The sequence below is a fragment of the Staurois parvus genome, unplaced genomic scaffold (assembly GCF_062004578.1).
Source record: "Staurois parvus isolate SC_StPar_1 unplaced genomic scaffold, SC_StPar_1.0 ptg000294l, whole genome shotgun sequence".
In the NCBI taxonomy this organism is placed as follows: Eukaryota; Metazoa; Chordata; class Amphibia; order Anura; family Ranidae; genus Staurois; species Staurois parvus.
In genome coordinates, this window is record NW_028318090.1 from 6,026,584 (window position 1) to 6,040,480 (window position 13,897).

The following is a 13,897-nucleotide window of genomic DNA, read 5'->3' on the forward strand; positions in this document are numbered from 1 at the left end:
ATGGAAGAGTGCTCTAACTATGATAAAATATGCAAGTTATTATTAATTAACCATAGAAATAAGATTGGTTTTTAAGAGGAACAGTTCAAATTTATCATGTGTTGACACATTTGTATTTAAGTGTTAGTGATTAGTAAATATGCAAACACTCACCACTAACCCCTAACAGAATTTTACACTTCTCAAAATTAGAAAAGTGAATTATTAATTTCCTCACTTTTGATACAATTGCAAAGTAAACATGGGGGTAGCACACTATTTGTCAATGTTTTCACCCAAGATTCACACAACTTTACTCCTAGATCTTTACTTTTTCACAAATCTTTTGATTATAAAATTGTGTGAATCTTGGCTGAAAGTCATGTGACTCTTGGGTGAAAATATTGATAAATGGACCCCGAAGTTGTTAGTACTTTAGCCTTGCACTGTTGCGATTCTAAGTTTGATTTCCACCCAGGACACTGCCCCAAGTTTATATGTGTGTTCTGTATTTGTGTCGGACCTTCTGTTTAGGAGGAATGGATGGCAACCACTTTCAAGAAGTTGCCACAAGTTGACATTGTTTTGAAGGCACTAAACAAACGCAGATAAAATAGCAAAATAAACTCAAGACTATTGCATCAAGCAGATATACACCCACCAAAGTTGTGGAATTAAAGGTCCACTAACATTGGATATGCCATTTACTCAGTAGAGCAGTAGTAGGCCTCATATAAAGGAACCTTTACCCTTTTCTGCATTAACAGGTGACCAGAGTTGTCAACATTTTAAATGAATTTTAAGGTATACTGTTTTGCAGAATCTAATATTGCAAACACAAGCATAAAACAACATTGTCCTGATTTGTAAGCAACATGTGATATCAATACTTAGCTTCTTCATTTCAAGCAAGCCCTCTAGAGTGCCATGCAAACAGCTCAAACACCCTATCAAAAAAGCTGAATTGGGACTTAGGCACCTGCATTACACAGTACAATGTCTGAAGGTTGAGGTTCCTAATGAGAGACCTTGGAATTGCCATTTGGGATTGGGAAGTAATGCTGCAGTGCTACAGCTTTCATAGTTTCAAACTTTCACCTTTTTTTTGCATTCCGAGGGCATTTTTTTTGCACTCCGTGACATCAACAGCACTGATAAGTAAATATCTTCTACACGGTGCACGTATTATAGGCCTAGCTGTAGGTATAAATCAACAAAAGGCATTTACTACTGCTTTAATTTTTAGCAACTCCACAAATTTTGTTCCTCTCTTGCAACAATTAATTGGTAACCTGCCAGCTTTTTAATGAAAACAAAGATTAGGTGCACAGAAAGAGGGGCAAGAGCAGAGCGTGAGACCCACCCTAACTGACATCCATGCTTCTCTTGTGCACATTAAGGATGAATTGTTCCACAGTGATTGCCACCACAGAGGTCATTGAGGTTTTTTGATAAAGCTCATTTACTGTTGGTCAGAAATTCTAATTTTAACGTTCTTCTGCTTTCATTGCAATGATATCTATATATATGTTTTGCCAAGACATGTTGTTTTATTTTGTCAAGAGTTTACCCATGGAAAGAAGCATAGTTCTGACATTACCTACAGGGCGTTTCTGTATTTCAGTGAGAGTGCTTCAATTTTAGGGTTCTTAAATGGTCACACTTAGCAAAAATGGGTGTTGCTTGTGCAGATATGGCCAAATTGGGGAGTAGAGCTTGGGCAGATAGAATGTACATCTTGATGTGGCTTTTAATTGTACAAGTTAGGAGGTATGCTACCGAACAGAATGGATACTTTAGGTGCCTATAAGGCTTAACAGAAAATATATTTGCTTCCCTTAGTATATTTCTTGCATTTGAAAGGTGTAGGAATATTAATGCTTGTTTTTGTTGCGTTAGGTAGCATATGGTTACAGAACTTCTAAAAGTGAAAACCAACACCACTTACAAGCTCTCTTTATTTGCCTTTAATGATGTCTAAATGCCATATGAAACTGCTTAACACTGCTTTTTCCCATCAGCCATTGCATAATTTTATGAACATTTTATAAAGGATATATATATATATATATATATATATATATATATATATATAAAATTTATCAGCAGTGAAGATTAGCCCATCACCTGCTCCAAACATGACACAATAATATACGCCATCATCTTTGCCTGTGTTATGCAAAAAGACTACAATGGCTGGATATTACCTGTTAGTTTTGTTCCCCATAAAATAAGTGCCGTAGAAGCCCAGCTGTTTTACACATGCCGGCACTTCATCTGTTTATCATGTTACTTGTTTGGCGTGTTTGGCAGAACACCATAGTGTGAAAGAGTGTGCCGCTGAAGTATGTTAAGCATTCAGCACGTTTTGTTGGCAGAAGTAACTGGTTAACTCTGTTTTTTTCCCTGTAATCTTTTGGTTATTGACACCAGCAAAACATGTTCAATACGCCTGCAGCTATTGAACGCATATGTCTGTCTGACTTTGCAGTGGTAGAGCGGTGGCCCTGTTTGCACTTACCATACTTCCCCTTCCTTTTTACTGCCCCACTGTCACATGATCCCATAGATGACAAACCTAGGTTCTAATTCTGTCCCAACAATATTTTTATTTGTTTAAAAAGTTTTAACTTCTAAAAGTAACATCTTGAAAAGGTTTAACATAATTCAGTGTGTGTGGCAGAAACAAAAGCCTGCCCCTTTGCACCCAAGGCCACGGAGTACTTTTACAATGTAGATTGCTGCCTCAGGTTGCTTGGGGAAGCACTACATTCTGTAACGGAGCTTAGGAAAGAGGAATTGTGGAAGAGAATTGGTTCAGTGGCCTCAGGTAGACACTGTATTCTTTTTTTTTTTTTCCAGGAAACCGTAAGCAAGGTTCCCAGTCTGACAGTCATTATTTTCATTCTTTGCTATGGTCATCAGCTATGGGTAATGGTTTAAGTGAAAAGCACACTAGCATGTGGAGGCAAGGGCTGGGCTCACTTCCTGTAATAGAATGTTGCATGTGTATAGGAATATAATAACAATGCCACAGATTCAGTTAGTGGGGTTTGTGCATCATATATAGGTGCCCTTTGAATCCACTAGATGCTTTGCTCATGCAGGACAAAGCAACAGGTTTGCTTTAATGCCTCCACTCCCCAGCAAGACATGCTGACCTATCCTTCATGCCCCTGTCGACATGGCAAAGGACTGGAACACCTGTGTAAGCTCTAAGATGCTGTAGTTGGAGCTTACACAGGGCCGAGGACTCTTTCCTTATCCTCATGTGACAACAATGGGCCAATTGCCAAACATCAACGCTGAGAGTCAAGGGAGTGAGTTACACGCTACTCCATACCCAGAATTACAGGGTTTTTTCTTTTCTGCAAGCTAAATGAAGTATCTTGGTTCTGTTGAGTAAGTGGGGTCATTAAATCATGAGCAAAGCATGTGTTTGCTTTACAGGCTGTACCAATGAGTTTTAAAACATATATTTTGTATTTTTCACTTATCATTGATGGACACGTAAATGATATCTTCTGTTTATATATTTCTCCCATTTTAGGTATATTGGAGATAACATCAGTGGATGTAGGGGTTGTGGCAGTGAAATCCATTAACAGCAATTATTATTTAGCCATGAACAGAAGAGGCAAAGTCTATGGCTCTGTAAGTAACAATAATTTATTATTTCATTTATTTATTCATTCCATGTGCAGATTTTTGGAAAGGTTAATTAGAGAGGTTGAACCTCTGTCTTGTCAGAACAGAAAGTGAAGGGAAATCTGAGTTCTGACAGTTGTCTCTGGGACAGGTGTTAAGAGAGGTTGCTCAGTTGGGACACCTGTTTGGGGACAGCTGTTAGAGTTGAGATTTCCCTTTACTACCTCTAGAGAAATCTCCACGTTGGGGGGTTTACCGAAAACATTCAAACCTAAAGACCTAAAACCTGCCATAGATGTATTGAATCTCAGCTGGCTCAGCAGGAAATGGACAAGGTTCAATCCATCTATGGGCAGGATGGTTGTACTGAAATCGATCCATCAATTTTTTTTTCCAGAACAGTCACTGCCGGCAGCTATAGATGCTAGCAGTAATCATTGTATTATGCCGGCCAGAAAGACTCTCCATCGGTAGAATGCAACAGCGCTACAAGAGGGATTCACCCATCAACACTAACTGTATCATTGGGGAAATTGAGCAGTTTTCTTTTCTGCAACCCGTGGTTGCAGGAAATAAAATTGTATTATGTATGGCCTGCTTTTCAGGAGTTGTGATCTTTACCTGAAACATTTTGTTTGGTGCTTCTTGCTTATAGAATGATGTAGGAATATGTGAAGATATGATAAGAGGATTTTGACGGCAAAGTGATAAAAGCGTCCCATTACTACTAATATTTATTAAGGAACCGAATTGGGTGACAGTCTCCTATCCATGATGTTCCTGATGAAGCTGTTGCTTCTCTAGGGAGAAGAAAAGATTGACCATGTTAAAAAGCCTTGCTGTTTTCCTCTAAATAAAGTGGAACTAGCGATATCCACAGCAAGCGTCTCCCAACCCTCTCCATGAGCCCAGGCAGAAACTTTCATCCAAGCCAAATGTTTTTGTTCAAGACCTGGCTAGCCTTTTGATTAGAGATGGCTGAGGGCAGCTGGATCTACCCAGCACAGTCAACCAGCTTCTTGTGTCTAAAATATTCTGCCTGCCATCCTTGTTGATACCCATGCTGCAAGTCCTCATTCTCTTTAGGGCAATGTTAACACAAGTGCAGAGCAAATCAGCAGCCAACACTTGCGTTATTGGGAGTCACCATTCTGCCTGAATTCAAAATACTTCGGGTAGAATGCTCCCAGGGAATCAATAGTAATGCATCTCTAGTTATCAAATGCACTTCAAAGTCTCACTCATCAACCGCATATTTGTGAGCTGAATGATTTAGATCAGTAAACTCAGCATTTGATGGGCACATTTGTGTGAGTGTAGGACATCCAACAACAGAGGTAGTTTATTTTTACAAAGCAAATATACCTATATACCTTTGCACACTGGTACTGACTAGTATTCAGCATTTCTGTTCTCCCTCAATTTCGCTTGTTCATGCTGTTAATGTGACCCCAGTGCTGATGGAGAGGGGCAGGAGAGGGGAAAACAAGGAAGCTGTGCAGGCACCCAATGTGCTCCTTATCAACCAAATATGTTACTAGATTTTACGACGCTGGTAGCTTGCATGCACAGTGCCCAAGGTTGTAATGTTGCACAATAAAAACCTGTTTCTTAGTGTGGCTTGTCCACCCACCAGCAGCTTTTAGACAATTTTTGGGCAATTTGGGGCAATTATTATGGATTTAACTATGCGCCCCTGAAAAACCCAGACAGCACCCCGGTCAAAAAAGGCTGTTCTGGACTATGGAAGTATTTTGAGTTTTTTGCTTTTATGTGTGGGTTAAAAATATCTTTCCATTCTATTAAATAATTGTGTTTGTAAGTGAAAAAGTCCAGATTGTTTTGTTATGTTCTATTTCTTTTATATTTGCAGAAGGAATTTAACATTGACTGTAAACTAAAGGAGAGGATAGAGGAGAATGGTTATAATACCTATGCATCTCTAACCTGGAAGAACAATGAGAGACAAATGTTTGTGGCACTAAATGGTAAAGGAACCCCAAAAAGAGGACCAAAAACAAGAAGGAAAAGCACAAATGCCCACTTTCTTCCTATTCCTCTATAGCTTCACATGAAGGATTTGCTAACAAAGAACTAAAGACCTACAGAGAACATGCAAAAGGGCTTCAACACTTCAACAAGAAGAGGAAAACCAGTTGTGGAGTTCACAAGCGTACCAAGTCTTCCAGAGGCTGTTTTTCTAGTGCCGCGTCCTGCAAGCGGCTAGATCGAGTGAAATAAAAGCTAGCCGCCCGTTTGAAGAATGTTATTTGTTGTGTGTACAATGCTGTTTAAAGGACGAGAGACAATCACGCAGATGATCTTCTGGGAAAGTTATTTATGGAATACAAACTTAAATCAAAGATCTGCTTTGCTCATTCAGACCCAGCGATCCAGTGAGCAGACAGACACGCAAAGCATTTGCTGAAAGTACTTGGGTCAAATTGACAACAATGATGGATATTTTTTTGAAGAGACATCCACAAGAATGTATGGGATTAAGATGTGTAAACACATGCAAACTGTTCTAACAAAACGAATAATGTGGTATTCCCGTGTATTCTATGTACTGCGTCCCAACCCCCACCCCACTGCCTTTGTGTTCCTTTGTAAGTTATTTATTTAATAGAATGTTTAATATGTGTCTTCAGTGTTTAAAGCTGAGTGTCTGCATTTGTGCATCAGTTTTTTTTTTTCATTATCCTAGAGAGATCGTTCTTTCTGCTTTAACATCCTAAGAGCTGACAATGATTCAGAAAAGACGTTTATGTGAAATTTAAGAAAACGCTTTTTGTTGGTCAGTCATGTAGGTGTTTTAAAGAAGAACTCCAATCAAAAAAACAAAAAATCTTTAAATGGCACACTAAATTTTATTTTATTTTATTTTTTTAAATCCGTACTCTTTTGATTGTATCTTTGCTCCATGTTCTACCATATATGGCTGCTTTATCCAGAAGACTAGGGTTCAGTGATCTAAGCCTGCAGTTTGTTCTTTGAGATGTTCCCACCCCACCACCCAGAACATTCCTGAACTCTGTGTGCTGCCTACGTACTTGCCTCAAGCATTTCCAGTGCATAAGACAGAGCTACAGATAGTATAGATCTTAGATAGGGGTTTATGGCAGTCAACCTGCACTACCCATTCTATTTTCAACTGACAGTCTAGGCACTACTTGTGTCACCCTGATATGTCAGCTGTAGTGCAAAGTTTGATGGTAATTAAATATAGAAAAGGATTACAGGTATTAGTACCATTAAAAGTAGCTAGTGGTTTCAGAAAATGTATATGGACTCAGCCTTTAGAGTTCTGAATAAGAAAAAAAAAAAAGCTCACATTATCATCTTAAAATACATAAAAAAGTTACAGAAAGACATTAGCAACTGCCTTTTTACAAAGAGTAAAAAAAAAAAAAGTATTGTTCTCAGTTATTACCGGCTCTGAACAAAGGAGCTAGTAGATTGCTGAGGCTTTATATTTTCGGCAGAAATTTGTTTTACTCATATATTCCCATTATTTACTGTTTATACAGCTGCAGTCCTGGTGTCATACCCTTTTAATCCTGCCAGAATCAATAACTGATTGTAACACACTCATAGGAAAATCAGGTGGAGGCTACAGAGGGCATCAGTGAGCTCACCGAGGATAAGATTGCATGCAGCTTGTTCAGTTTGAGTGATCTTTTTTTGGCAAACGTCAGGAAAATGAGGCAAAATGTTATAAAGAAAATAGGTCAAACATTGGTCTGAAAGCATCCCTGTGACAACATTTAAGGGGCCAAAAATAAGGTAATTAAATATTTTTGCTGTATTAGTTAATATAGCTAGTAACAATTATTGCTATGATTTAGCAAACCTGACAACCCTGTCAGAGGCCTGGAAAATGTGCCTACAACAGTGACAACTGGCACCTAACTTTATATATGTTTTTATGGAAATACTTTTTGTTTGGCTCCCTAAATGTGTCTGCTGGCATTTGAATTATTTTTCAGTTTGTCAGCCTCTGGTTGGGCTTGAAGACCTCTAAAAGATGGAACTGGCTGCGCCATATTAATTAAGCGGCTTGCTGGCTGATGGCTCCAAGTTAAGGGAAGATGTCTAGAGATATGGGACATGATGTACACTGATTACAGTGTATCTGGTGGTGTTCCATCATCACCTTTATCAGCCACAGTTGCCACAAGTGGTATCACAGTGACATCTGGCATTATGATTAGTGGATGTTTTTGCAGAAAGTCCATGGGACAGATGGCTTCTAATATGCCTGTGCACAAACAATTGGTCACCATTGTAGCAACTATCTCTGTCGTAGATGGTTGATCATATTCTCTTGTGGCATGAATTATAACAAAATCATATATACCGCTTTTTATTATAGTACAGTATGTACCTCTTTTAGATTATATAAAGAAATTGTCTCAAGTGTAAAGATGCAATATATAATGTCTGCTTTAAAGATGCAGTTGACACTTTCTGAGTACGTTATATTGAAGATTTACATGCAATTTTCCATCTCCATAAATCAGAGGGCCCCTCTGTATCAAGATAAAGTCAGTGATCCTTGGGTAGTAAAAATGTTTTTAAAAAATAAATAAAAACAGGGAGAAGAAATTTCAAGTGAAAAAAAACATATAATTATGAACTTCTCCCAGATGTTGCATAGCTTTTATCTTGCTACAGAGTACTTTTATATTTCCCACCACTAAAAAAAGTTTAATCATGAATTTTGCAAATGGTTATTTCATCAACTAGAAAAAAATGTCCATGCTAAAAAAGGGTTTAAAGCTTGCTGTGCATCGTTTTGATAAATGGCATGGTTTAAAAGAACCTTAGAGCTCAGTTTTCTTCACTTGAATCTGTAGTAAAATTTACAAACGTCAAAAAAAGATTAAGCGCAATAAAAAATTAAAATTACACTATTTCTCAGAACACAATCTGTTTCGTTTTTTATTTAATAGAAATTGCAATTTTCCGTTAGAAATAATAATAAAAATAACAATAATAATATTTCCATACTTATATTTATGCAGTCTTATAGTGTTTTTAAATGGGGAATACCACTTAATTTTTCGAAATCAATGGGAAAACCAGTAGGAAATGCCACGAAATATGTTACTGAAAGACCATTATTACATAATTTTTTTGATTTTACAGAAATTTTGCTGATTGGGATGTTAAGTCTTAGAAGCCTCTTTTCAATGGTCTAAAAATTTGGGTTTGGAAAACATATATTTAAAAAAAATAAAGGGCTAATAAATACAAATGTAATACCTTCATTAACATTTACTTTAAAACATTTAAATGTCTCAGGGGTTTACCACAAATGTTTTTTTCAGTTATATGTTTATTAGATAACCATATAGGACTCATTCACACCTACCAGTTCTGTTGCATTTATTTTATGTTATTGTGCATTTCAGCAACCCATTGCTTTAGAATGGAGTGTCAATGCATGACAACAGATACAAACACAGCTCTGGTTTTTTTTTAACACATTTGTACCACAATACACATCACACAGTTATACATAGTAAATAAAAAGGGGAGTAGAAGGACTTCCCAGGCGTGATGCTGCTCCTTCATTATTCACTGGGATGGATCCTGGACTAGGCTGTATTCCCTGACTGTAATTTAGCCTGCAGGAAAGTTTGTTCTCTGCAAAAAGGTTTACAAGACTGCCTGTACAGAATTTTATATCCTTTGTTGGCTAAAATATTTAACATATATACATTTTGAATGAATACTTAGCTGTTTGCTTGGAGTTCAGTTTTCCAGTAATGATGGTCTTGTAGGAGATGTTTCCCTACATTAATTTCCCCAGTTTGTAATACTGTAGATCAGGAGTCTCCAAACTTTCTAAACAAAGGGCCAGTGTATTGTCCTTCATACTATATTGGGGTCGGACTGTGGCCAGCGGGAGTAGAATATTTCCTGGCATCGGTGAGAGTAAACATCGTCACATTTGGTATTAGGGGGAGAAATGCTGTATCATTGTTGATGTCAGTTGGTACAACAGTGTCTCAATTCAGTGGGAGGAATGATGCCCCAATGACCAGATAAAGACAAGCAAAGGACCATAGTTTAGAAACCGCTGTTGTGGGTGAATACAGACATCTGGCCCCTGCAAGTCTCTGTTGACTTTAAATAATGGATAATGCAAAACTAAATATAATATCAAAAATATCAGTTTCTATGCAAACATGAGAACCTTTACATACAAATTTGTAAATATGTTAGGAAAATCAATTTGTGCTATACGTTACTAAACAATGTATAGAAGAAACAAGACAAGCTATCCTGTTAAGTTTTGCGAAGACCAAAATAAAGTGCAATGCGGCTAATCAGATTTCAGTTTTCCGATGTTACTTCAGAAACATTTGAGTAGTGCTGTATTACACGAATCCAAAGAAACCAATCATATTTCAGCAATGTGGTTTGACCATTAAGGTTTTCTTATTGGTTGCCATTGATTACTGTTCTTTGTTATGCAGTATTTACAGAATTGTGGGTGATGTGAAGTGTATATACATTTTGGCAATACAGTGATGACTCAAAATGTTATGAAACCTAAATAAAGTAATTATTTGCTGCATCTTTATTTAGCATAATGCTATGCATGCACAGGTATATACCCTGTTATCCATTATGTAGGCAATGACATGGTTATGCAGAGCCAAGATGGTAGGACAATGCATTCTAAGGAAAGAAGTGGATTACACAGAGGCTAGATCTAGATCCTGACATGCAGGTTGTTTTGAAGTATAGAAATGTTGGTTAAAGAGGTTTCAAACCTCTAAAATTAAAAGTGAACAAGGCATATCCTCATATAGCGTGCACTTGCCTTGGGCCAAAAACACCTAGTGTGATTTCTGCCCCCCCCCCCTTTCATTTCTCTGTTATCTGCAAAAGTCACTTCTGACAATCTATGCTGACAACAAAGAATTCTGGGGGGATAGCCCCACCCCCCTCCAGCATACAGCAGGTCATTGACAGCCTTAGCTGTACATGTTTCCTTTTGAGATTGTGTAGAGGAGTTTTGTGTGCAGTCCCTCCACTCAGGTGTCAGATTACACTCAGCTCCCTGCTTTATGATGTGCAGTGTGTGACATCAGAAGTCTGCGCTCTGCCTGCTGGAGCTCATGAATGCTGTGTAAAATGTGTGCTTTAGGAGACGGTAGAGGAGAAAGGGCTCAAATAAACAGACTCCACTTATGTAGGAGAATTTGTTTCATCTCCATGTATCACCTAAAGCTAGTCAATTCAGTGGGTATATCTAAGGTTTTACAACCACTTTAACAGTGCTTTTTCTAGATCTAGTCTCTTGTACACTGTAAAATCACAAGTTCAAGCTTCTTATTTAGCCTATTTTAAGAGTGAGTGAATGTATACTTTTGGAAATGAAAATCCCACAGCTGGTAAACCCTTGGAAAACAGGCTGTTCAGGCACCAAACCTGTGTAGTTCTGCAAATTATGGAACTATGCATTAAAGCTGATCTTCCAACACAGATTAAAAAACGTTTGACTTGGTACGAGCCTCTTGCTATCCTCTGAACAGAACTGGGAAAGGGAGCGCAGCACTTGGGGCCAATCAGGTGGTTTGCATGCACATATTCTGATAATGGACATGCTTAGAGGAGGAGAGAGCAGAAAAATAACCTAATAGTCTGCTGCTGCTCCTTTACTGTCCATTTAAAGACTAGGACAAAAGGGGACCTAACTGTATTTCCTAAGCCTGTATAAATCTCAGGACTGCTTGGACAGACAAATTGTTCGACAAGTAAAACAGCTTGGCTTTTAATTTTAAAGGACCAATTTGATTGACACATGAATGATCTGCTAATACTTTTTTATATTTATGTTGCTATGCAAATGTTTTAGGTATTTTATCAGAACATAGTTGGGTTGTTTCAAGAAAAAGATTCTCCTTTATTTTTATGGAAAATTTAAACAAGAATTCTGATTTGTCATTATAGGCTTCAACGCTCTGTAATCCCTTGTTTTTCTTTAATTTTCATTAGTCAGCTACATTATAGTTTAGACACCATTATAATGGGACATTACAACAGATCTCCAGTCTCATAATTCCTCTAATGAGGACCATCATTGTCTTTCCCTAACTTAAAACATAAAACGATGATTAGTCCCTACCACAGAAAAACACAGTAACACTTTAGCTCTCTTCACTTTGGATTACAGAACACATACTAGAACAGAATAACACCAAGACAATCATTTGCCATTCAAGTCATTAGAATTCCTGCCATCATTGGGCCTTCAGTGAAACATTTTTTTCGACGAAATGGCTTATCTTTTTCCTAAAAGCAGCCAATTACAGGATCTAAAATTAAAAAAAGAAACTACCTGGGTTCCTGGCATAGACAACAAACAAGCAGCTGTTATCTTTAGACCTTTTAGATATCTGACCGTGAAGCAACTTGAGTCCCACATTGATCTCTTCAGCTTGAGTCTCACCTAGATCCCCTTAAATCACTTAAGGCTTGCTCAGTTATTTCCTTACTCAGGTTCGGAGGATACAATTTTTAAAGATACAAATGTCCCTCTATAATATTGGTTGATACAGGTTAGCATGATCAAATTGTCTTGCCTTCAGGTCATGTTGTTAAGATTGTTTTTATACCTCTTGACATTTTATACCAAAAAATAAAATTACTGTACCTAGCTGAGAAGAACTCAATGGCAAGTGCAACCCCGACCCCACACAGTTTCCAAGACAGTGACTTTTTCATGCTCCTGGTGACTGACATAGCTGTCCCTGGAAGTAAAATGCAATTTCTGAGTTGGAGCAACTACATTCTGATGCTTCTCAGGTGGTGCTGAGATGACAGATGAGTACTGAGCTCCTTCCTTGATTCTACCAATCCTCACAGCAAATGTAACCATATTTGGTCACAACTATAATCTTTTTGCTAAGCCAAAAATATCTGCAAATTTGATGCTGAGATTATCCAGCCAATGTTCTAATAAATAGTATGTAGGTAACTGGATCCTACTGTATGGAAACTAGATTAAACCAGCATGCAACCCAATCAGATTCTTTCAACATTTGCTCTATGCATTCTTTTTGTTTAGAACAGATAGATGTTGACAGCTCATCCCCTGCAAGCTCAAAATTTTCATGCTGTTTTCCATGAAAGAAGACCTTCCATTCAGCAATTTTTGTGCTGTTTTATAAAGATTGTGATAGCCTAATAATGTTATTTTGTTTGAAACATTTTTGGGGTTGATTTACTAAAGGAACTAATTCTCACTAGTGGTCAAGTGAACCTACTTCCAATGCTCAGTCACATACAGGGGAATAAAAAAGGCAGCGACCCAATAAAATCTTGTAATAACAAAAGAAAAAAGAAAAAAAAAAACTGACATCCCCTGCACGTGATGGATGTTTGAAACACACATAGGTTCACCTACCAAGAGTGAAAATTACCCCTCTGGTAAGACCTCTTTATGTGATAATAGGATATTATATTGATGCTGCAGTTTTATCTTCAAATTACTTGTAAAATAAATAAAAAGTATGTTTTATTTTTATTCTTTGGAAACTGTATTTTGGTACAAAATGAGACTTACTAATGTGTCTTTTTACTAAAAAAAAAATTAACCTCTAGAAATGCTGTTTGTTTTTTTTTGTTTTTTTGTTTTATAAGTTATTTGAGTCAATGCTTTTTACCAGCACTTCCAATGTAAATTCTTTTTATTTAAATATTAGCTGTTTAAAAGAAGCTTTTCCCGTAAACTGCAAAATGGTTAGATTGTGCCGTCTTCCTCAATAAAGCTGTTAATGTAAGTCTTTGTGTGAGATCAGTATATTGTGGTGTTTCTGTTTAGCACTTACTCATTTCTTACTCATGGCTTTTATATACCTTTTAACATATTTCAGATTTATTTTATTTACTCATCTGTGGATGATTTGTTTTCTTCTTGCTGCTGTGTATAGTCATAGCAAAGTTGTAGAACAAGCAAAAGAAGGTCAAAGAGAAGTTTTTTAGGAACAGAAGTGATGGAACCACCACTTATTTGAGGTTGATTTACTAAGTCAGGGGTTCCTAAACTTTTAATCTGAGGACCCAAGTAAGAAAATTATTACCTTACTGGGACTGAAGAAGAGAATTGGTGCCAAAATGTCAAGCAAAGTCATACAAAGGCTGTATATAAAAAACAAGCAAACGCATAAACCCTAAAATTATTTGTTTCCATTCAAGTATGGTTCTTAATATTTTCTCATTTGATAGACAGAAAAATAAAAAATGAACA

At 37.2% G+C, this 13,897-nt stretch overlaps 1 protein-coding gene across 1 annotated transcript in view; it reads left to right on the top strand.

Annotated features, from left to right (window-relative positions):
• Nucleotides 1-13,430, top strand: part of FGF10 (fibroblast growth factor 10) — a 171,865-nt gene extending 158,435 nt beyond the window's left edge. The window contains exons 2-3 of the mRNA XM_089682704.1: nt 3,530-3,633; nt 5,501-13,430. Of these exons, the coding sequence (XP_089538830.1) occupies nt 3,530-3,633; nt 5,501-5,692 (296 nt within the window). The 3' untranslated portion in view covers nt 5,693-13,430. The remainder of the gene's footprint in view (nt 1-3,529; nt 3,634-5,500) is intronic.
• The last annotated feature ends 467 nt before the right edge of the window (nt 13,431-13,897 follow it).